Genomic DNA, 25,453 nt, shown 5'->3' on the forward strand with positions numbered 1-25,453 from the left:
GAAGTACGGTCTCAATGAAACCCCCACGACAGCCTCCCATACCCGGAAATTTTAGACTTTCTCTGGTAAAGACACACATTTTTTTTTTTTTCACATATTGTATAACACCATGATAACATATATTATGGTGAGGCTACCCCCCCCCCCCCCCCCCAAAAAAAAAAAAAAAAGAGATAAAATAATGTGCCTCTGCCCGTGCCACTAGGTATAACGGATTTACACCTAATAACAGTCAAGATATGAGCATGTCTTCCCTTGGCAGGTTTAGGGATTTTTCCTATTAATTTTTATTAATGTGCTCCACTGGCTTTTTATCGCAGTCTGACCTATTATTTGCAGGCGCAAAGCAAATTCAGAACGAAATCATGGTACGGATCGGAAGTTTAGACCATTTCTGTCAATATGCATTTGCAAAGTATCTTACAATTTTCCGCAGTTGCCTCACAAATATTTTCAAAAAGGCACCTCATTGGTTTTATATGACGGATTTATGAGCTCATTACGAGCGGAGGAAAACATTAAAAGCATGTTCTCGCCCCGCATTGGAAGCTTGGGCCATTCTCATGAACTTGTGCATAAGAGTATCCTATGTTCTGTAATTTCCTCACAATCAATAAGTGTCACGAAATCGTGGAGCTGTGGGGATTCGTTCTCCCAAAACCTAGTTTGACGGTCGTTTTTAGCAAAACCATGCATTTTGACTGGTCAGCAGAAGCACGTCATTATTGTGCTGCGACATTTAAACAGAGGAGGAGCTACGCATTACATTGCAGTGGCCGTATAATTCTCGAGTCGAAATTCTAGTCATGTGATGTAATGAAGCAGTAAGAGTCCCATCAATCGCAGCCACGATAGCAAACGAATTGCAATGAAAACTAAACAAACAAGCCAACAAGAGTGTATAGGTCCTAGCTTAAAGTTGGGCAATTCAATAAAAGTCATTTGACGACAGCGGAGCTCTCCATGAGCGGTCATAGCTCAATGCCACCGAAATGCCAGGTGCATCCCGTTGACTTTCCTTGCGACGAAAGAGCGGCACTATTAAAATGGCGCCGAGGACGAATAAAAGGCAGCCATTGTTATTAGGATCCCCCGTTCTTATTACCACTACCGCCCCAAATGTTCCTTTAGGAAAAGATCGAGAATTTAAATACAGCTGTCACCGGCCTCTAAATAAGTGCGATATAATCACCTTTTTAGTTTAGGCTATCGTCACGAGTTTGAACTGAGTGCCGGGAAATTTTCAAATGTAATTTCATCAGCTGTAGATACGTCTCTTGCAATCGGAATAAACATAAACAGAGCCAGAATACAGGCCTTTTCTTGGAATACTGCTTGAAAGAATCGTCCACAAGAAATATTAGACTACGCAACACGCCTGACACTAAGGAGATCAAAGATCACCAACTTCTCAGATTCACATGGGTGCGGCATTTGAGGTATGCGTTGTTTTCGAAGCTCAACAGCTGGTAAAAAAATTAAATGACCGGCAAGCGTACGCCCATACAAAACACGCGTATACTTCGGTTGCGTGGAATTCTTTCTTCATTTCTCGGCATTATTTACAGGCGGACACAACAGCAGATGCAAGACAGCCGTCGGCACTGATTTTATTGTTGGCTGCGACTACAGTGCAGGTTTTCTTTTTTTTTTTTTTATTTGATAAGGCAACCAGTCCTGTGTTTAAAATTTTCGGTAGTTTCTGCTTCCCCTACCCTCCTTGTGCAAATATACACAACATCCACAGGGCCAGCGCATATACGGGCTTCAGCGTTGAATTAAAATCAACCCTCATCCCTCGTGCGGAATGCTCTCGTAGTTCGGTTCAAGCAGCTGCTCGGAATTCTTGCTCATTGCTGAGCGCAACGAATGAACGCAAACACAGAAGAAATTTTTCGCCATGAAGAACATAGCCACGATGCGAGCAAAGATCGAGAAGGGAACCCGCATCTCAGAGGTGCTTTCTGTGAAACTTGTAGGTATAAAATTGAAAGCTCTTAAATACGTTTCTGTGCACAGACCAAGAGACGGAGTCTGCCTCGAACAAGGAGTGTTCGGACAGCCTTATCGCAAAGTGACGCGGGGGAAGCGTGAAAGGCAGAGTGCTGCAATGTTTGCCCAATTTATTATTTTCTTAATGCAAAAAGAATTACCGACACAGACGTTTTTGTACCTCGCATGTAATAACTTGCCGCTTTTCAAATGCAAGTTTTGTCGTTTTCAAAGTAACTATTTTTTTCTGCTCTCACCGTTCCCTTTTCTTTTGCACATGCAGTGATGTGCCTTTTTGCTTCACTGAATAGGACAGGTATCTGCTGTAGATTTTAATTCACTGTCTTTTTTTTTTTTTTTTGCACAGAAAAGCGATCGAAAGGGCTTAGCATTTTTCTTTGAAATCTGAATTTTATTTTTACAGTTTTACACCTATAGAATAAAGTTCTCGATTTCAATTCCTATAAGGCCTAATTAGATTCCTCCGTATGAAAGGCCAGGTCGCCTGTAGAAACTAATAACATAGGGCTTTTAGCGCAACTCGCTGAAATGTTTAAATAGTATTTTTTTTTTCTTTCAGTCGACTATATATCTGTCATCTTTTCCGAGTTATCTTTACTCATCACCTCCCTCCACTGCTCCTCGTCCTCTCCCAGTCTGCATGGAACCAATGCCTCTTTGTCTGTTGTTTTACTAAAAAAAAAAAGAAAAAGTAAAATTCACAGCGTAATAAAGCTTGTCGAAGCGTCATATTTATAGCATGGTCTATTTCTCTTTCTGCAACGTTAGCCCCTTTCTATGTTGCACAGTTCAGACATCGGATTGAAGAACTCCTTAGGCATCGCAGACAGATGTCCCTAAGGGCCTTATTTATTGCTTATACTTCGCTGGCGCTGACGTCATGAGAACGAGGCGCGAAGAGGAGACGGTCGTCTCGATTTACTGACCTCTGCCGCAGTGCGCCTGCGCTAGCAATCATTATTTTTGCACTCGGCTAAGTTTTCCGCGCGCTATTTGTTGCGGCAGGGACCGAATACACCAACAAGAAGGAAGAATATGTGACAATTTTAATGACATCGCTTCACATTTGCTCACCAGTTGCTGCACGTTTCTACAAATCAACGCGTTCTGCTTGTACCGTTTGCCCATTGTGTAGAGTGTTTTCCTTCACTCTGTGTTTTTTTTTTTTTTCATGTTTTGAGGTTGGGGTATCCTAACGCCCAACGCCACGCATTGAAAGCTTCAACGAGCAATGGTTATGGTTGACTAGGAATTTCCAATAATGCAAAACTAATAAGTACAAAATAAGTACAAAACTGAACCCTCTATAAAGTGCTATTATCCAAAGATCTATACGTGCTTGTTGGAAGCTAAACGGCTAAGTGGAAGATGGGTTGCACTCGAGTTGAGTTATGAGGAAGATATAAGTCACATGAAATGGGGAAAAGTGAACAAGTGTCGAGGGCGCAAGTTCTAAAGACTTGTCTTCTTCGAAGCTTTCAGGAGCGAGAGAGGCAAATTATTAGTCCGAAAAATGAGTTTTCTCCGCCCGATTGCAAATAGTCAACCCTTTGCGTTTCCAGCTGAGGGCTCTGAAACTCCCAACACTCTTCAGTTGGCGCTTGTCCCCTGTTTTCTCTAATTTTGACTCGTTTTGTTCGCAGAGACCAAATCAAACATAGACGTCACTGCCACTTCCTCGCGCGCGCGTACATCCTTAGATTCATTCTTTCTGTTGGCTGTCCTCTCTTAAGGACCCGTCCGGCCGCCTCGCAGGATGGGCTCTCCGCCTTCAGGAATATGACATCCGCGTTATATATCGCTCTGGCCGTAAACACATGGACGCCGACGCTCTCTCTCGTTCTCCCTTCTCCAACGAACCTGCTTGCTCCACGGCGGCTGATCCCGTCCTCTCCTGTCTAACCATCGCTGACATGCCTACGGAGCAGCGCAAAGACCCGTGGCTCGCATCTCGCATACCCAGCACCTCCACCAAGTGAAAGGGGGGATTTACTGTGTTTAAACAGGGGTAATATCCCTCTCGAAGTTGCACGGCGAACCGCACAAGAACACAGCAGTCTAGGCCTCCACAAGCGAGCTCGAGCAGCGCAGCGGCACTTCGTCGTTCTTATCCTCGTTTTCGTGATATTCTCGCCTAGTTCATCCTCGTCTTCGTAATATCCTCGCATAGTTCATTACATTTCGAACAAAAACTGTTGCTTTGTGATAATTCACGACGCATTGCTCTTCTTTTTCCGTCAGTACCAGCTTTAAATTTGCATTTATCTCTAGTTAAGCTTGGCCTTTCATACGATGCCTCCAAGAATGTTGGGAAGGCGGTGGCTCCACCGCACTCCAGCGAGCACTTTGTAGGCCGCGACAGCAAAAATTTCGCGCTTTGTTGCACTGGCGAGCGCTGGGAAAGTATTTATCAGAAAGCCGGCCGCTGTTCACGCTGCAGCCGGTGCTTTATTTTATACAAGGGCAGTTCGTTGTTTCCCGCAAGCGGCGCGGTTTCTTGGCGCCACAAGAGCACGCTTGGCGCCCAGCGCGGCAGGTGTTCCTCACCTGCTGCTCCTTCTCGTACTCGAGCTTGATGCGGGCCTCGATGCACTCCTGTGTGGAGGCGAAGCTGCGGCTTTGCGCGGCGTCTCGCATGTGGCGGTGGTACCAGCCCACGGCCGTAGCCATCGACAGGAACAGTGCACCGGCAGCCACCTGCGAACAGGCACACCCAATGCAGTGCTCTCCATTTCATTTGCTATTTTTTTTTTCTCTCGCCTCAAAATGGAACTTGTTGGGCCCTTCTGGGGACAACTGGCTCAATAAATACAATGCACACTTGCCAGACGTAGGTAATAAAGACTGACACACAGGGACTGCATAAACATAATGTCCAGAACACTGAGCGTTAGATGGCAGGCTGCTTGGGATATGAAGCAAACAAAAAGCCTATTTTAGGAGAATTGAAATTGTGCCGACATTAGGAACGTTTTTATTGCTATAGCAATATTGCGCCAGGTTTCGAGCCATCGCGTATCCCCGGCGGACGCCACCCTTGGCCTTGAACAGCCGAGGAGGAGGAGGAGAAGAAAAAGAAAGAAAACGCTGGTAAATTACGCTCTCGCGTCATACTCTGAAAGGATGAGCTGAAGTGCCCCCAATAATGTAGCACTTTACACTGATAAGGCGTGATAGGGGAATAATGTAACAGGGAAAAGAAGCTTCCGCCGTTGCTATCGCAATTCAACTAGGGTTAACCAGAGTTAGGCCACAAATAATTTTTACGACGTTATTTTACGCCGTCTACGCATAGAACATACTGCCACCTGGTGTCCCCATGTTCTTGCTGCACCTGGAAGAAGAGGACACTGAAGTTGACTCTCGCGTGCTGTGCGCCGAACTTTGCCTGCTGGTACAGCTTCGTCCCGTCGTTTTAGTCAGGTCTAGCCCTGTTGTCCGTGACATATTTTGGTGGAGGTGCGGGGTATATACTGGGATCGATACCCTACGCCAACACCAAAACATCGGGCTTGAGCGCCGACACGGACGCTCAAGCCCGAGAAGTGCCACTTTGGCTACAAAGAGTTGAAGTTTCTCGGTCATCTTGTGAGTGCCGCAGGCGTTAGGCCAGACCCTGACAAAACTGCCGCTGTCTGTTCCTGCCACGAAGAGGAGTTTAAAACGTTTCCTGGGTTTGTGTGCGTACTACCGCCGCTTCATCGCCGACTTTTCCAAGATAGCCGCACCGTGACCCGCCTCACGCGGGATGATACACAGTTCGTGTGGGCCGCCGAGCAACAGGAGGCTTTTGCGGAGCTGCGCAGACGACTGCAAATTTCCCCTGTTCTTGCGCACTTTGATGAAGACGCTGCTACCGAAGTCCACACCGACGCCAGCAGCATCGGCTTTGGCGCTGTACTCGTTCAACACCAAGCTGCCGTGGAAAGGGTCATTGCGTATGCCAGCCGCACGCTCTCCCGCGCTGAAACAAATTATTCCACTACGGAAAAGGAATGCCTCGCGGTTGTGTGGGCAACTATGAAATTTAGGCCTTACCTCTATGGCCGTGCGTTTAAAGTCGTTACTGACCACCATTCTTTGTGCTGGCTCGCCAATCTCCGTGACCCATCGGGGCGCCTAGCACGATGGAGCCTTCGCCTCCAAGAATTTGATTATTCCATTGTGTACAAATCTGGTCAGAAGCACGAAGATGCTGACGCGCTCTCCCGGGCACCCGTCGGATTTGTCGATAACGTCACGGATGACAGAGGTTTTCTTGGACTAGTGAATGCCTCAGACATAATGACCCGAAAGCGAGCTGACACAGAACTTCGACCTGTCATTGACCACCTGGAGGGTCGCGCTGCTGACGTCCCCCGCCAGTTTGGAAGGCACCTGTCTGCATTCTGTCTTCGGAATGGCGTGTTATTCAAGAAAAACTCCAGCACTGTTGATCGAGCGCACCTCCTTGTCGTGCCGGCCGACCTTCGCGACGATATCCTTTTTGCTTGCCATGATGAGCCAACCTCCGGCCACTTGGGCTTTGCACGCACACTCGCTCGAGTTCGTCAAGCTATTATTGGCCTAAACTTTCTGACGCCGTCCATCGCTACGTCAGAGGCTGCCGCGAGTGTCAACGTCGAAAGGTGCCTCCTCTCAAGCCCGCGGGTTTCTCCAACCTATTATTCCACCTCGGACGCCGTTTGACCAAGTTGGCATCGACCTACTGGGCCGATTTCCGCTGTCATCGATGGGTAACAAATGGATTATAGTAGCGACCGACTATCTCACACGTTATGCGGAAACCAAGGCAGTGCAGCGGAGCACATCAATTGAGATCGCCCAATTCTTTATGCAACAAATCGTGTTGCGTCATGGCGCACCGTCTCTAGTTGTAACCGACCGAGGCACCGCGTTTACGGCACAGCTCATGCACGACGTGCTCGAGCTTGGTCATACCAGCCACCGAAAAACTACTGCATATCATCCGCAGACGAATGGCCTCACGGAGAGACTCAACAAAACCATCGCCGACATGATCGCAATGCACATAGACTCGCAGCACAAAACCTGGGATGAAATTCTCCCCTACATCACATATGCCTACAACACGGCCACCCAAGAGACGACGCGTTTTACACCATTTCGCCTAGTGTACGGACGTGACGTTCAGACGATGTTGGATGCCATGCTTCCGAGCTGCACAGATGATCATTAGGGAGTTTTAGAATAGGGGCCCCAAGGATTGGGGCCCCGAAGAAAATACCGTGCCGTGGCGTAACGTTCGAGCCGACCGGAGAGTTTTAGAATAGGGGTTTTCCCGACGCAGCGGAGCGGGGCTTGCGTTCGTCGATTGCACCGCCCTGACGGTAAACCGTGAAAGCATTTAAATATATAAAAGCCAAAACAACGCTATCTTATTAAACAGAAACTGCTGTCATTGTACAAACATATCCTAAAAATACCAGTTATATAATCTGTTTTCTTCAGACAATACGAAATCGACCAATCTTAATCAATCCAGGCTGAGCCGGGAAACCTCATTTGAACCTTCCGCGCTTTCCGACGCCTGGTCCCCATGGCAACCACACGATGCGAACTCGCTAAGCCTAGCAGCTCGGTAAATCCGGAAGCAATCAGACAATATGGGGCGTTTTATCGCTTAAATTTGGTGGTGCGGGCATCATGAGACATAGCACAATCTTCGTTGGCCTTTCGTTTGCCGTGAACGCGTGACACCATGCAGCGGTAACGATGAATGTGTGCCGAGGCGAGCGGCCGCTGCTTGGCCGGACGCCGCCATGTTCCCCGACCCTATCCGGTGATAGGGTCCACGCTATTTCGCCGAGATAGGGTCGCCGTCGTCCGCTGACCCAAATACCCAAGGCCCGCTTGGGTTCTGCGCATGCGCACTCGCGCCCCGCTATTACCATATCCCCCTAACCGATAGGGTCCCCCTATTCTAAAACTCCCTATTAACTCACGCCAGATGCCGAGCAGTTTGCTCAGCGCGCTGAGGAAGCACGTCAACTTGCCCGTATTCACATTCAACAACCGCAGGGCACGGATGCATGCCGCTACAACCTCCGTCATCGACACGTCGCATACCATCCTGGAGAGAAAGTTTGGGTGTGGACCTCGGTGCGTCGGCCCAGCTTGCATGATAAACTGATTTCCCGTTACTTCGGACCTTACGAAGTTCTGCGCCGAGTCATGGAAGTGACTTACGAAGTTCTTCCTTTGGGTACTGTGCAGCCCTCGCATCGGCAACCACGCTCCGAGGTCGTGCACGTTGTCCGCATGAAGCCCTATTTCACGCGGTAGTGCGCTATGCGCTTGTTTCGTTGTCGTGTAGACACCTTACCCCGCCTCCGTTATCTATGCTGTCCATGTGCTGATCTTTGTTTTCGCTTACATTGGCCATCACTCGCGCTCCGTCCCTTATTTCTTTTAGCAAGAGGGGGAGTAATGCCACCTGGTGTCCCCATGTTCTTGCTGCGCCTGGAAGAAGAGGACACTGAAGTTGACTCTTGCGTGCTGTGCGCCGAACTTTCCCTGCTGGTACAGCTTCGTCCCGTCGTTTTAGTCAAGTCTAGCCCTGTTGTCCGTAACAGTACATCAGAATAAGAACCAAAATTTTATTAGTCATTTTTCAGTTGTGTCACATCACCCTTAGTTTCCTGCTGATAAAAAAGACAAAGCCGTGGGTGAAATGTATGGCGATGAGCTCGCAGTTAATCATATTTTAATACTGCGGGGCGGCAAGCCAATGAATAAAATAACAGGGAACAGAAAGATGATGCCCGATGATAGTGAGATAATTTAATGTTGTTGTTGTGGTTGTCCTCATAAAAATGGCGCACACTCACAAGAGGGATTGACAACGACCAGGATTGCGCCGGGCTTAGAGCGAGCGCTCCTGCCTGCGCCACTGCCCACTTCTTCCGCATTCGTAACATTACTTGGGTCCACAGTGATCGTCCCGATCGTGGTTGAAGACGTTTGTCGATGTCAATGATGTACATTGCATGAAGATGGGCGTGACTGGATGGCTGATGATAGAAGAGGAAGAAGGAAGAAGACAACAGCTTGCCGCTAGGATGATGAACCATGAAGCCTTGCTCAGGAAGCTTTCGGTGCTGTTATGATCATACAAGCTGCGGCGGCCGTCGCGGAAAGGCAACAATGGATCGAGACTGGAGTGGTTTCAAACATACCTTGTCGCACACACACAGGGAAGTTCAGCAACCGGCGGCAATTACAGTATTTAGCACTCCAGGCATCTCACCAACAAGTCCAGAACAAGACAGGAGAGGGAAGACGACCACTTCCGGACCATTAGCAAAGGCGAGCTATATTGATCAGACGAGCGGCGACAAAGGTCAAGACAGGAAGCAGGGGCCACTCACTCCTCTCAAGCCGGACTGATGGGGGGAATCGCCTGGCGATGAGCTCCCCCACATCGGCGCCAGTGAGACACCACTGCGCCTGGCACCGGCCGGCCGAAGGGTATTGTCCGTCACGCGGCTGCAATTATCAGGGTCCAGCCGACACATGGACGACCGGGACAAAGTATGAGAAACCACCAAATTCCGGTCCCTTGAAGTGTCGAGCGTCGCTACGAAGAGCGGGCGTGCATTCTTTCCTTTCTTCCCTTGGTGAACCACGGGGATAGCTTTCGGCTGAGTGGTCTAGGTGGCCCAGCGACACCTGGACCAATGAGTCAGCCCAGATGCAACCACGCCCGGAGACAAGCGGCTGACGCCATCTACGGCTATCGGCTGTCTAGACGGCCACCTCCTGACACTCAACCCATAACCAGACAGAGGGACGTGTCAACGAGTGCGAACAGTGCTTGTGCGTGTGTGTGCGAATGCGGGAGAATGAGGAAAAAGACATTTCATCATCAACAGGCCTTCCTCTCATCTGGGAAAGAGGGAAACAGACCTATAAAAATTGAGGACAAGTGTGTGTCGGAGAGAATCAGAATAATGTAGTCAATCAAAGGAATCGCCAAAACGGAGACTGTTGCTCCAGTCAGTCTCCTATCAAAATGCTATCATGTAAATTTTGTACATAAACGCTTTCCCATCTCACTTCAAAGTCCGGATTCCAGCCGCCTCGTCTTTGCTCCTGCCCCTATGAACCAACCGGTTCCTTGAACACGCAGCCTAGGTCACGACAACTGGGTGACAGCGGTGGGATGTTCTGCGGAGTGTCCTCGCTTCGGTTTGGTGAGAGTACCGCCTTCTCTCCTTGATTTTTGCCAGGCTTAACGTAAGGTGTTCTTCCTGGTAAGGAAGTTGGCTGTAGTAGCCTGTTCGCATTTTGAACCTGGCTTGCATCAACGTACTCTTGAGAGACTTGTGGTCACAAATGCGGGCAGTTATGGACTGGAAAAAGCTGCGGATACTGGAGCTAACTTTGATATGTGAGGAATTGCGGATTGATTTTTTTTTGGGGGGGGGGGGAAGCAGCCGATTGTCAGCACGATCGAAGGCAACGGTTATGAAGACCAGGATTTGTGAGAAATTTGGATTGATGGAGTTTTGCCAGGCTTGACGGAAAGTGCTGTTCTTGGAAGGAAAGTTGGTTATAGAAGCCTGTTCGAATTGAACCTTGCTAGTACCAACATACACCTGAGACCGGTAGGAAAATTGGTTGTCGAAGCCTGTTCGGAATGAGCCTTGCTTGCCCCAACGCACTAGTGAGAGACTGGTAGGAAAGCGAATTGAACCTTGCTTGCACCAATGTATTGTAATCTTGCTAGGCTTAACGTAGGGTGTTATTCCTAGTGGGAAAGTTGCTCGTAGAAGCCTGTTCGGATTGAACCTTGCTTGCACCGACGTATGGTAATCTTGCCAGGCTTAACGTAGGGTGTTATTCCTGGTAGGAGAGTTGGTTGTAGACACCGACGTATTGTAATCTTCCCAGGCTTAACGTAGGGTGTTATTCCTGGTAGGAAAGGTGGTTAGAGAAGCCTGTTCGGATTGAACCTTGCTTGCACCAACGTATTGTAATACTCCTGTCACACGGGCACTTGTAAGGCCTTGAGAATCAAGGTTATTTGCTCCAAAGGCGGTTGCCGTGCAGCTACACGGCAATGTCGTGGGCCCTTTGCGATAAAGGCCCGTAGCAGGAAAGGCGGTCGTTAGCGGCCTTCAGCTTCGTAAAGGAGCAGCCCGAACATGAACGCCACGGAGCAGACTAAAAAAAAAACAGAAAAAAAAGTTTACACTAATCTAATTTTTAAGATTATATTTAGGCCTAATTGACGCGACTTAAGGCTGACCCACATGGAGCGATTTTCCCACAGCAAACCTTGAGAACAGCCGCCCGGCGGCCGTTCGCCGCTGACCAAGCCGGCTACTGCTTGGAGTCGTGCGTGCTGGCGATACAAAAAAAGAACTCAGAAAAAGTGTGCTAAATTTTGCTGTTGCCGCAAATAATAAGTCGAATGTCAAAACTGAGTCCTTCTTGAGGTATGGCTTACCAAGATACTTTGTTGGGCGAGTTGGTACTTATTGATTATTAATTTAAACAGCGCGAACACGAAGACGAAAGACAAGATAAAAGAAAGCCACAGTACAAGCGCTGACTCACAACTATGCCTAAGCCCTTTACTCCAAGGCCCAGGGGTTGTTTCACGTGATTGCTTCGTTTTCTTCATGTTTGTTTTTTCTGGGCCTTGGAGCAAAGGGCTTAGGCATAGTTGTGAGTCAGCGCTTGTACTGTGGCTTTCTTTTATCTTGTCCTTTGTCTTCGTGTTCGCGCTGTTTAAATTATTAATTAATCCTTCTTGAGGATCGCTGAGCCATACCGGGTCCCTGCAGGTATAAAAGCGACAACTTGCAAGCAAGTTTCTGCTCACAGCCGGCTGCCGCCGTTGCGTTGCGGCTCTGCCAGCTCCGTTAAAAATGAAGCCGAAATTAAACATAATTTGCTTTCATTACTAGAGATTGGAACTGAGAGTTTGGCAGTTTTATAAGTAGACCATTTACTATAGCACGAAGGAATTTCATAGCGCTGTTTCATGTGCCATCGATGCGAAACAAAACAGGCCTAGCGACTAGGGAGCAGCGCACGGCCAGAGCCCTGTTGTCCGCCGCGCTATCGTCCTGCACCGCTTTGGTAAGGTCGCGTTATAAGGTGCGGTAAGCGTTGCGATTTTGCCTATTTTGATGATGGAGCCGAAGTGGGACCTTTTTTGACGTTCCGCTCAACACCATTCGCTCAAACTCTGCTGCAAAGCGACGCGCCTGCAGTACGCTGTTGTTGTGGCGTCGGGTGTGCTCGAAGGTTGTATGCAAGCGCTGTCAGGCGCCATTTTTGACGCTGCCTATTTTATGTGTTGCTCTTGAAATGTCATTTAGCGTGAAAAAGTGCGTTGTTGAAGCGGACCAGCTCGTGCGTTTTCTCACTCGGGCGCCGACGCCGCCAGTTTTTCGCTGCATGTGGTACGGCAAGGCGACGGTGCGTCGGCGTTCCGCCACACCACATGAAGTTCGCAGAGAAAGTTCGCTCCATGGGGTGGCCTTTTAGGCGCTAACTTTGCATTTCAATGAACTTTATTAATCTCCGATTTTTTATAGAAGAGTTCGAAGGTTTCAGCAGCCGCGTCGACATACGATGTCTCCTTGTGATTTCACACTTTGCTTTCACGTCCTGGGTCTCGTCGCTCACAGTTGTAACTCGCACGTTGATTCCGTTGATCGAACACACCCTAATCAAATGCTTCGCACGCGAGCACGTGAAACCAGGCGGACTGAAGACTGCGTGCCTACCGTGGTCAGAATGGAAAGAAAAAAAGAAAAACTTGTAACTAAACATCGGCTTCAAACCTTCATCAAACCTCCAGAATTTTTCTATATTTATGGGTCGGTTACTTTTCCTAACATAAACAAGCCCAGTCTTGTTCACTTGTCATTTAAGATGAAAGGTATCGTCTACTTCAATTTTGGTAGCTGCCACTAGCGCCATTTCAAGCGCAGCGGTTGACAGCCGTTGTGATTGCCGCTCGACAGATGACGCTCACGGAGAATACCCGAATTATTATCATCATCACCATCATCTCCTTTGCAGTTGTCGTGTAGCTGCACAGCTTCTCCTTTGTAGTTTTGCTCCTTTAATGCAATACAGCTCCTTTGCAGTTAAAGACCTTGGAGAAGTGCCGTGTGATTGGGGTATAATTTTGCCAGGCTTAAAGTGAGAGACCGATTTTATATTTCCAGGTAGGGGTAGACACTTTCATTGCACTTATCGAGCGGATACGTGGTGATTCAAAATTGCAAAAAGTGGCGTGAATAAATCAGCCGTAGTGTGGTCAGCAGCTGTCTCCACCGGGCGCCCATAAAGGGACTAGAAAAGGGGGGGAGGACATCTTACAGGCTATGGTTTAAGGGTTATTCTTTGGTTGCCTGGAGCAGCTCAGGAGGTGGCGGTGCTCTTGCCTTGCCGGGGTGGGGGTATGGTGCAGACATCATCACTAATGAGACCTTTGGCCGGCAGGCATCTTACTTCTTGATGAAAGAGGGAACCAGAGACCAGCCTAGCTGATGCGGCCTCTTCGGAGGACACCGACCAGGTGTAGCCCCTTCGAGACCTCTACCTGGCGGCGTACGGGCTGTTATGATCGTACGAGCTGCGGCGACCGTCGCGGAAAGGCGACAATGGATCGAGACTGGAGTGGTTTCAAACATACCTTGTCGCACACATACAGGGAAGTTCGGCCCCCTGCGGCAATCACAGTATCAAGCATTCCAGGCATCTCACCAACAAGTCCACAACAAGTCAAGGGAGGAAAGACGACCACTCCCGGTCCATTAGAAAAAGCCAGCTATATTTATCGGACGAGTGGCGGCGACAAAGGTTGAGACAGGAAGCAGGGGCCACTCACTCCTCTCGAGCACATCGGCGCCAGTGCGACACCACTGCGCCTGGCACCGGCCGGCCGAAGGGTATTGTCCGTCACGCGGCGGCAATTATCAGGGTCCAGCCGACACATGGACGACCGGGACAAAGTATGAGAAACCACCAAATTACGGTCCCTTGAAGTGTCGAGCCTCGCTATGCAGAGCGGGCGTGCATTCTTTCCTTTCTTCCCTTGGTGAGCCACGGGGATAGCTTTCGGCTGAGTGGTCTAGGTGAATGCAGCCCAGCGACACCTGGACCGATGAGTCAGCCCAGCACGCCCGGAGACAAGCGGCTGACGACATCTACGGCTGTCGGCTGTCTAGACGGCTACCTCCTGACACTCAAGCCATAACCAGACAGAGGGACGTGTCAACGACTGCGAACAGTGCTTGTGCGTGTGTGTGCGAATGCGGGAGAATGAGGAAAAAGACACTTCATCATCAACGACTTCCTCTCATCTGGGAAAGAAGGAAACAGCCCTATAAAACGGACGACAAGGGTGTCAAGGGTGTGTCATGGATCGGTAAAACGGAGACTGTTGCTCTAGGCAGTCTCCTAGTAAAACGCTACCATGTAAATTTGGTACATAAAAGTTTTCCCATCTCACTTCAAAGTCCGGATTCCAGCCGCCTTGTCTTTGCTCCTGCCCCGATGAACCAACCGGGCCTTGAACACGCAGCCTGGGTCACGAAAGCGCACAGGTCGCCAGGATTCGAGCATCAAAAGGCAAAGGCAGTGGCGATGCCCTCACGGTGGATTTGTCTGGCCGGCGTCTCAGGTCAGTCGGATCTTTGGTCAGGTCTTTGATTCGCTGTCTTATTATGTGACCTCGCGTGTTGGTGGCGTCTAGGGTCGGCGGGGTCTTAACCGTTGGGCTACTTGTCTTGCTTCGTGTCTTGTGGTCAGGTCTGGAGACCGGGCAGGGGCAGAACAGCGATGCCGGGCTGAGTCGGGCAGGCTGAGAAGCAGCCAGCTGATGCGTCCCAGTAACTCGCTGCCGGCGACGGAAGAGCAGAAGCTCCGGGCCAGGATGACGTGAGATGAAAGTACCTTGCACGCTCCACCAAAATGTTAGGGGCGACAAGTCGATGAACACAAAGAACAGACAACAGAAAGATGACGTCCGATTACTGTGAGATGATTTAATGAATCGCGATGGGCCTAGCGCGAGCGCGCCTGCATGAGCCTGCCCGCTTCTTCCTCGTCCGTAACAATATAATGCTCACAATTCGACAAACTCAGGAAGAAATATTATACTGTATTTTGCCATGAACACATTCCTTTCCATTCTGCTTTGCTTTTAGGCCAACAAGCGCATTCGTCAATTTTTCTCTTGTTTTTACGTTAATGAATAAAGCCAATGTTTTAAATTAAATGTAGGTATTTTAACATCTAGATGCTCCACACTACAGACTATTTAATCTTCTGTTTGGCGCATGGCAGCCACAGTTGCATATGGGCCACAAAACTCCATATAACTAACTAACAAGGAGACAATAAAGGCATAAATCGTAGAGCTATGTCTTATTTACAGCAACGTGAATTAATTATATGCAAGCGGATAGCTTCCCGATTTTAGAATTGAATTAGCGTTCGAGAAAAGGTGAAATTCATTGCGCACAATAATGAGTGAGCAAGGTGGCCGTGAACTTGTTACGACGACTGAAGGTGAAAGTGAAGGGTTTGGTTTCCGAAACGGCATATCGATAGTGGCAACTACATATATACCGCTTCCCGCCTCCAGAATGTACCACGCACAGCTATGACCGATGCGTTTGAGAAGCCGAGGCTCTTTGTCGGCTTTTTCGCGCTTTTCATTTTTCGGGCCTTATAGAACGATTTTGCGTACAAAAGCTGCCCTTAAATTGACGCATTGATAGGATTCTTACTTAGAGTGATGTGGTTTAGTTATGCGTCTTGAGTACATTTTCATTTTTATGGTAAATTAGGCTTACTACCTTTGCATTTTACGTGTTATCATGCGTTGCGGTCTGAGAAAATTTTCTTCGGGTCAAGAAGTACGCAAGTGAAGCTGATTTCCCTTCCTTCGTCCTTTTCCTTCTTTTTGCACTTTGTCTATCGCGAAACATTCCAGGCTTTCCTAATTTCCTTGTTTATGGCACGGTGGCAACCAGTGTTGGCATTGAGTGCGCACGACTCCACATGGCCACTCGCTATTGCCGCAAACAGGAGCACGGCGCAAAAGTCTTAAGGCTCGACAGCGGCGAGGTGCAAAGGTTATCGTCACTTCCCCCCTGCGCCTACAGGCGAGTGGCGTAGCCGGAAATTAATGGAGCAGCGTCCAAACCCGTTCACCTTAAGTAATGACCTAAGCGGAGGCTTTCCGGCACCGGCTGCATCATCGTAAGCAAGGTCCATTCTATGCGTCGGCGAAAAACACTCCACGCTTGTAGAGAGAAGAGACCGGGCTTTTTTTACATTTGTGTAAAGGTCTGCTCGATCATCGCAATCTAGGGAATAGTTCTAGGACGCATACAGGTGCCAATGTTTTCGCCATGCGAGTTGTTTCCCGTGAGCATAGCTTGGATACATATATTATAGGGTGGGCGCCCAATGAAGGAATGAAAATAGTCGACTTTCAAGATCAATCGTCTCCAAAGGAGTTTTATAGATCCCGACCTGGCATCCGAAGTGGCGCGTATCCCAGTCCGCCAACATTGCCGTGGCGACCAGCAATCCGGCCGAGGTCCCCGGGCCCATGAGGAGCGCAGTGATTGGCCGCAGCGGCAGCAGAACGTGAAGCAAGAAGGCGGCCACGAAGGCCGGCGCCAGCGGGTCCACGAGAGAGATGTGCTCCTTGGCCACCGTCCAGGCGAGCGTGGGGCCCGCCAACAGCAGCCATCCCACAAGGCCCAAGGGTAGCGCCCACCGACTCAGAAGAACTTCGGCCGGCACCAGCGCCAGCAGCACCAGCAGCGCCAGCGCAACCAAAAGCGCCACGCTGAGCACCACGAATCGCCGGAGGTCCTGGGCGAAGTCCTGCGTCCGGAGCGCCACGCCTGGTAAACGAAGGGCTCAATAGAGTGCGCCCTGAAAGCTCAATCTAGCCACTTAACGTCTAATTAACGTGTTGCAAAGTACCAGCAGCAGCGATAAGCATACGCTTCGTTCTCACTCCACTGCATCGGATGCATTATGCCCTCCATTCTTCCATGTACGTCAATAAAACGAGAGTTACTATTAGTAAATAGAGCAGCTTTTTATTCCAATAGAGCATATAGTAGACCCAGTAAAATGTCCACTCTACACTCATGTGCGAACCGTTGGTACGGGTTCCACGGTCGCATATTCTTCATTCGTAAACACCACTTAAGCACCAATAAGGAATATTTTGCGTATACATCATCTTCAAGAAGGTAATCCTTTCTCTCATATATGACTTCTTTTAAGAAATACGGCGCATAATAGTTTAGAGCATGCAATGAAAACACGACGGCGATGACGCTATTTTTATACTAATTTCATTACAAGTAACGCTTTTACCAGCGAAAGGTCGTTTTGACATTGTCATCGTCCTTGCTGATTTTATGTGGGGAAATAGTGGAAAACGTTTGACACAATGACTAGGTTGACCGTAAAAGTAAACACTAGTGAAAGAGTGCCTTTTTCTTTCGTAATTGAAGTTTTTGGAATGCAATTTTTAGACATGTTGCGAATCGTATATTTTTTATGGTAATGCATGCGGTTGGCTCAATACTTGTGCCAAAGCAACGAATACTTTCACAGATCTACGCGACAATTTTTCTTTTAGGGCATTGACTCTACTGCTGGCATTCTTCAAGTTGGAATTATTCTGAAATTTAACCTTGAGCAATAGATCGCATAGCAGCAGTGCGTGCCACGTGACACAATGACTAGGTTGACCGTAAAAGTAAACACTAGTGAAAGAGTGCCTTTTTCTTTCGTAATTGAAGTTTTTGGAATGCAATTTTTAGACATGTTGCGAATCGTATATTTTTTATGGTAATGCATGCGGTTGGCTCAATACTTGTGCCAAAGCAACGAATACTTTCACAGATCTACGCGACAATTTTTCTTTTAGGGCATTGACTCTACTGCTGGCATTCTTCAAGTTGGAATTATTCTGAAATTTAACCTTGAGCAATAGATCGCATAGCAGCAGTGCGTGCCACGTGACCTCGGTTGAAACGAATTGTGCGCCGGCTGCCGTTTAAAAAGGAACAGCAACTGTCACACTTCTGGGCGGACACCTGAACCGCAAGATAAGCGAAGGGAGGACGGAGGTAGTGAAAGAAGAGAGCTCTCATAGTCGAGGGCTTCGAATAATTTCGACCACCCGGAGATCTTGCCTGCATTGACATCGCATCATCAGCATCCGCGTTCGCACTAGGAAGCCTCCATACCAACGCCATACCAACGCCTTAAAGTGGTGCAAACTCAAATAGGAGTGGCTCGAGTGGGCGCTATAATTTAGTGGGCCAGCCACACTGTGCGGACAGTGGCCGCTAAATTTAGCGGACCGCCGCCATTTTCCGGACCAGTGCACTATAGCAGCTCTTTCTCTCTTCTGTTAACCCCTTTTTCCTCCCTTTTTATTTCAGCATGACCCAGGTGTCGTCCCTGAAATATGAGAAATACTGCGCCTTTTCTTTTTTCTAGATAAATTTAAATTTAACTCATAAACATACAAATCGCGGCAGTTTACTACAAAGAAGTCAATAAGTGAACGTTGAAATCAGCTTCGTGCTGTAGATGGGTATCGATGTCTGCACCTACCGGTTACGAATTGGCACATTTTTTGCGTGCCGAGGGACGGGAAATAGCAATGCTGATAGTTTTTGCCCAATTCCGGGATTCATCCGTGTTCCTTGCCCTAGACTATCTCTTATATGTTTGTCGTCATGCTTTGGTCTCCTTCTGCTATGCTCAGATGATATTGAATCAAATCCTGGCCCTAAGATTGATGACGTTCTCGCGCTAGTGAAGGAATGCCATGAAAAGACTACTTCTGCCCTAGCTGACATTAAAAAGGATATCGTGGACATTAAGTCAAGACTTAGTTCCTTGGAAGAAAGCATTGGTAGCATGTCTGATGTGAAAAGCAATGTCGGTGCAGTCAATGAATCGCTCCAACAGGTGAAGTCCGGTATATCAAAAACAAATGAAGAAATCGTGGATGTTGTGGACGATACCAACAACCGAATGCGAAGAAACAATCTCCTAATAAAAGGTCTCCCAGAAAAAGAAAACGAGGACTATGAGGAATCAGAAAAAATTGTCAGGGAATTCTTCTCCGATCATCTTCAGATAAATGCTGGCGACATTGAGCGCGCCCATCGAGTAGGGCAGCGCCGCGACAACGTTCACCGCCCCTTGATTGTCAAATTTCTAAACTTTAAATCAAAGGCTGAGGCACTACGTAGCGCTTACAAACTTAAAGACCTTGATACTCCTAAGGTTTGGCTGGAGGAGGATTTCTCCCCCAGGGTACAATATGCCCGAAAGATGCTGCGTGACTACGCTAAAGCGAACCGTTACGAGAAGCAGCGCTTCAGTGTTCGATTCAACAAGCTTCACCTACGCGGCTGTATCTACGAGTACAATTCATCCACAGGCAGAGTAGAGCTGATCACACGTACGAATCCCTCCGAGCACTGACTGCCTTCTTCGCGTCAACCTCAAGCCACTCATGTATCAGAAATTTCGATTCTTCTAGCTAACTTCCGCAGCATTCTTCCAAAGGTTGATGTTTTAAAATCCTTTTTGCACACATGCTCCGCTGACATAATTATCGGCACAGAAACGTGGCTATCTGACGAAGTTTCCAACAGCGAGCTTGCGCCTCCGAGTTCTTTGGTGCTCTTCCGCAAAGACAGAGATAACCACCGAGGTGGCGGAGTTATGCTCGCAGTTAAAGATGATTACCAACCTTCTCTTCTGCAGATTGACACTCCTCTCGAGTTGATTTGGGTATCTGCTTGCTTTCAGCACATCAAATGCATTTTTGGGGCTTGCTATCGTCCCCCTGATAGCAGATCTGATTTTTCTGAACTCCTGAACGACGCTCTCGAACACATTACAACAAAGTTTCCAAAGTGTATTATTGTCTTAGGTGGCGATTTCAATTATCCCTATATCGATTGGTTGTCGTCTTCTATCTGTTCTCAGAATAATCGCTCTGAATGCGTTCGCTTTTTCCACTTGCTTCAGCTGCATCACCTTTCACAGCTGGTACAGCAACCCACGCGCGGCAGTCATATCTTAGACTTACTCTTAACTAATCATCCCGAACAAGCTACAACGCGTGTCCTGGAGGGGATTAGCGACCATAGGCTGGTTCACTGCTCCTTAATGATGCCTCGGACTAACAAAATAAAAGAAAAGAAAAGATTCTGTGACTACGCTCATGCCGATATGCAGAAAATTAACCAGATATTTTCTAGCTTTTCCCCCTGGTTTGCAGACACCCTTGAAATGCGATCCGCGAACGAGAATTGGCGCCTATTGCGTGATAAGCTCAAAGAAATTGAATCTACTTGTATTCCACAATTCACAATTAGAGCAGGATCCAATGACCCCTGGTCAACAGCCCATGTGAAGAGAAGCCTGAACAGAAAAAAGAGGGCTTATAAGAAAGCTAGTAGAACCAATTCACCGCTTGACTGGGAAAGATACCATAACCTTTCGAATTTAACTACAGCTGCAATCCTGGAAGCTAAGGAAAACTATTTTAGCCAGACTCTTCCCAATATGCTTAAAACCAACCCTAAAAAATTCTGGCGCTCAGTTAATCCCAAACCCGACCAGACTGCGCCTAACTTAACGGATGAGAATGGTTGTGCCTATTCCTCTCCATTTATCGTTGAAACGTTTAGTGAACTCTTTCGTCAAGTGTTCACAGACGAGATGCCACTTACCAGTTCCCATGTACTCACTCCTTCGTGTACACAGTTTAAGTTCCCCCCAACTGTAATATCTGAAAACGGTGTAGCGAAGGCGATTGACAGACTTCCGCTTTCCACCAGTCCTGGCCCCGACGGCATCACCTCCAAACTTCTCAAACTAACGTGCCATAAATCAGCATTTCTTTTGTCGCTGCTATTTCAGCAGTCGCTTGACTCAGGATGCGTCCCGGACGACTGGAAGATCGCTCACATCATTCCTATACATAAGGCGGGAGCTCGTTCTGATCCTACTAACTACAGAACCATTTCCCTGACATCAATATGCTTCATACTATTAGAACCAATCTTGTTTTCTCACATTATGAACCATTTAAACTTAAATAATCTGCTTCTAGAAAACCAGCATGGTTTCCGGTACAAAAGATCATGCCAAACGCAGTTATTTGAATTAGTTACTGACCTACAACATGCGCCACATATGTCCCTTGACACAGACGCAATTGTCGATTTTTCAAAAGCCTTTGATCGTGTTCCTCACAAACGTTTACTATTAAAAACTAAAAATTTGCGGCTTGATGATAACACGGCCAGATGGATCGCTGAATTCTTGACTAATCGTTTCCAATCAGTTAAGATAAATGATTGCATCTCTAACCCTGCACGTGTAAAATCAGGTGTCCCACAAGGGACAGTTCTCGGGCCTTTGCTCTTTTTAATTTACGTAAATGACATAGCAAGTAACATCAACTCATCAATTCGCCTTTTTGCAGACGACTGCGTAATCTATAAAACAATATCTAACGCGGAAGATGCACATACGATCCAGTCCGATTAAACAGGCTAACTGAATGGTGCCGTACTTGGCAAATGGAAATTAATGAAGAAAAAACTAAACATGTAAGATTTTCGTCTGTTCCAGGACCGTTACTTAGCATGTACACAATCAACGGTAAAGCTGTTGAATCTGTTTCTTCTATAAAATATCTGGGTGTTGATTTGCATTTTAATCTCTCTTGGAATGTTCATATAGACCTCATCACCGGCGAAGCTTTTAGAAAACTTGGCATGCTAAGGCGCCGTGTACACCTCGCAAATTCTAACACGAGACATCAAGCTTGCACTACACTGATAAGACTAACCTTAGAATATGCTTCCGTCATATGGCATCCTCACCAGGACTCCCTTTTGAATCTTCTTGAATCCGTCCAAAATAAAGCAGCAAGATTCATTACATCATCCTACTCAAGATTTCTGAGCGTATCATCAAGTTTTAAGTTCAAAGAAGTTTTAAACCTACCATCGTTCGCGTTCAGAAGGAAGTTTGCGCGGTTATCATTTCTTCACACATTATACTATAGCAATCCGAAATTTGCTCGCTCCCATCTTCTTCCTGCTCCTCACGCCTCATCCCGGCTTGACCATGCGAACAAAATCCTCCCACTGTTCGCACGAACAAACAAATACCAATATTCACCACTCTCTTTAGCAATAAATTAATGGAATCAGTTGGCGTCAAATATCGCTGTTTTGACTGATTTATCAGAGTTTCAAGCAGCATTGCTAGCTTCTTCAGACACATCGTAGTCAATTTGCGCGGTTTTGTCGTTCCCTGTATAGAGCTTCCTTTCCTTGATTCTTTCCGTGTAATCTGTGTTTCTGAGTCGGTGAGATCTCAAATGTTTCATTTATTATCATTTTTCTGGTTTTAATTTTAGCTTTGCAATGTCTGTCATGCGCGATGTGCATGTTTTGCCCTTTTGCTGAAATCGCTGCACATTTTTATCTTTTTACAGTTCTCTTATTATGTTGAAATATTGCTTGCCCGACTATTTTTTCCTAGTTTTGTATAAAGATTACTATGACTTGTTATATACTTCCCTCACATACCACCATAACATCATCTGTTAATCTGTTTTTGTTCTACCCTGATTTGCTTCCACATCCCCCCCCCCCCACCCCCCTATGTAATGCCCTATTAGGCCTTTAGGGTATTTCAAATAAATAAAATATCAACAAGGCTGTCGCTCGACATTCCGTTCAGCATCGTTGAACCCCTCAAACATTTTTCATTGAAGCAAACATCTCTTTCTCTCCACGAATATATATGCACACGTAGGAAATGCACGGTTTGTGTTCGCGCTCCTAATAAGCTTTTCTGTTTTTTTGTACTTCATATGCAGAGAAAGCCAAATAATAAACATTATCCAAAAAAAGAGCGCGAACAAACGGGGACGAAAGTACAGAAACCACAGGAACAAGCGCTGACTCTCAACTAAAGTTTAATCACAGGAAACACGCTTATATGAGAAAACAGAAACAATAAAACACCAAAACCAGAACACACGTGTTACTATGTGATATCCTGTACGCAACCCCACAATCACGCAGGAGCAGGGATGGTTTGCTCACACACAATCTTTCTTTCTTAGCCATATTATACGCCTCGATGATTTCCCTGGTCAACTGGTCGGGGTGTTTGTACAAAATGTCAGCAAAATGCAAGGACGGAAAACAGGATTCACACTCACGGCAATGATCAACTAAATTAGTGGAGCAATTAGATTCTAATCAGTTCAGATGTTCTCTGAGTCGTGTGTTAATACATCGTCCCGTTTGTCCAATGTATATCTGATCACAGGACAGGGGGATTTTATAAACTACCCCTTTGGAGCGAGGCACAAATCTCTTATCGTGTTTAACAGCACAAGACGCTACAGATTTATTAGGATTGCGGGACTTATTTTCTACCACTGAACAAATTTTATTGAGCTTACTAGGGGCTGAAAAGACTACATCAACTTCATGCCTATGGGCCACATTTTTAAGACCATGAGAAAGGCGATGTAAATAGGGAAGGACTGCGAACTTTCTCCGTTTCTGTTCTTTCTGTGAAGACGGAAGCAATGCCGGCAATTTAAACTTTTTTGATAACAAGATACAATTCTTAGATTTGTGTTTGACTGAAGGGAAGGGGCACATGTGTTGGAATTACGCGCCACGGGCCAATAAACCGCTGTTGAACTATAAATCGCATCATTCTAAGGTCATGAAATGTGGAACTGTTGTTTCATCATTGTTTTCTGCGTTGTCAAAATCCTGTCACCACGCTATGAAACAAAGTTTTGATAACCAGGCTAAGAGTACTAGGGAAGCAGGTTATCCACCTGAGCTTATAACCTTGGGTTGCAATAAAATAATTAAAAAGCTTAAATCGCCGGCATTTCTTCCGTCTTCACAGAAAGAACAGAAACGAAGAAAGTTCGCAGTCCTTCCCTATGTACATCGCCTTTCTCATGGTCTGAAAAATGTGGCCCATAGGTATGAAGCTGATGTAGTCTTTTCAGCCCCTAATGAGCTCAATAAAATTTGTTCAGTGGTAGAAAATAGGTCCCGCAATCCTAATAAATCTGTAGCATCTTGTGCTGTTAAACACGATAATAAATCTGTTAAAGCGCAGAAAATGAGAGCCGACATGCTTCCCACCGTACAACGCGAGCGCAACCAGACCGCGCCGGCTGCCTTAGATTACTCGGCGCCGCCGTTGGCGGCGCTGAACGCTGCACTCCACTAGCGCCGCCTGGCTACTGCAGGTTGCCTATTGTGTTTATTACTGGGCAGTTTTTGATGTTTGAAGTGGCGTCGCGGCTGCCTAAATGCAACGGTGGGGTCGCCTGCTGGCTTGTATGGCATCAACTGAAACTTCATGCAGCTGGAAGGAATTCCATAACGCAGCTAGTGAAATCTGATGAAATGACGCCGGGCACTAGAGAGGTTATTAAGAAGTGATAATAATAATGCCTAGCTTTCGGCGACATATTACAGCACGCCGACCGACATTCAATACACTATGTGTGCACAATTGCCTACGTAAACCGCCAGGCCATATGAACTGCGAAGACAAACAAATAAAGGTTGCAAAAGCCCTCCCATATACAAAGTTCTGTTCTAACCGTGATAGCAGTGCACCTGCGCAGGTTAGAAACCTTGCACTTTGCAGATCCTGGCGCGAACAAGCAAAATCAGTGCCCCATTGGAGCGTATAATGAAAACAGTGGCATTGTAACAGTTTCTTCAAGTTAAATGTAACGAGTATGCAATGTCGTATTGGGGGCCTCCGAGTAAGCAGACATTTGTTAGAGCATCCCATATGTTAAGTACGCTAAAACTACGGTCGTAGAATAACGGCTAGGTAAACATGGATAAGGATGAATGTCCACGCCTTATCGTTTCACGTTACCGTGATTGCGTGACCCAAGGTTAGCGATCATGTCAGGAGTCGCCTTCATGTACTCGGACATAGGGTGGTGGTCACCCAAGGAGGGTGACCACCACCCTATACAGATGACTTGACATATTTACTTATTGACATATACAGATGACTTGACATATTTATTTACCTCGTAAAAAGAGAACAAAAATTGTGGGGGTTTAAGCATGGCTTGAACCTATAGTGATAGAACGAAAGATCTTAGTGTCGAAGCGATTTTTTCTACGGAACCCTGGATTTAATGTGCCGCCGTCACAACATTTGAACGAACCTTCTGCCCTAGCAACTGGCTGTTGTAGTTCGCCTATACCAACTACCAAGTCATCTGTCTTCTTATTCTTCTACCCAACCACCAACCAACTCCAACAAACCAACTACCGAGTTATATGTC

General features: G+C 47.1%; 1 protein-coding gene across 1 annotated transcript in view; it reads right to left on the minus strand.

Annotated features, from left to right (window-relative positions):
- The window catches only part of Ac76E (adenylate cyclase type 2 Ac76E), a 586,427-nt gene that overhangs the window by 295,988 nt on the left and 264,986 nt on the right, over positions 1-25,453 (minus strand). Inside the window, exons 3-4 of the mRNA XM_084588246.1 lie at positions 16,549-16,908; positions 4,561-4,710 (exon numbers count right to left, since the gene is read on the minus strand). Coding sequence (XP_084444372.1) covers positions 4,561-4,710; positions 16,549-16,908 — 510 coding nt within the window. The remainder of the gene's footprint in view (positions 1-4,560; positions 4,711-16,548; positions 16,909-25,453) is intronic.

Source organism: Amblyomma maculatum, chromosome 1, assembly GCF_055883805.1.
Source record: "Amblyomma maculatum isolate TAMU_Amacu chromosome 1, ASM5588380v1, whole genome shotgun sequence".
NCBI classification, from domain to species: domain Eukaryota; kingdom Metazoa; phylum Arthropoda; class Arachnida; order Ixodida; family Ixodidae; genus Amblyomma; species Amblyomma maculatum.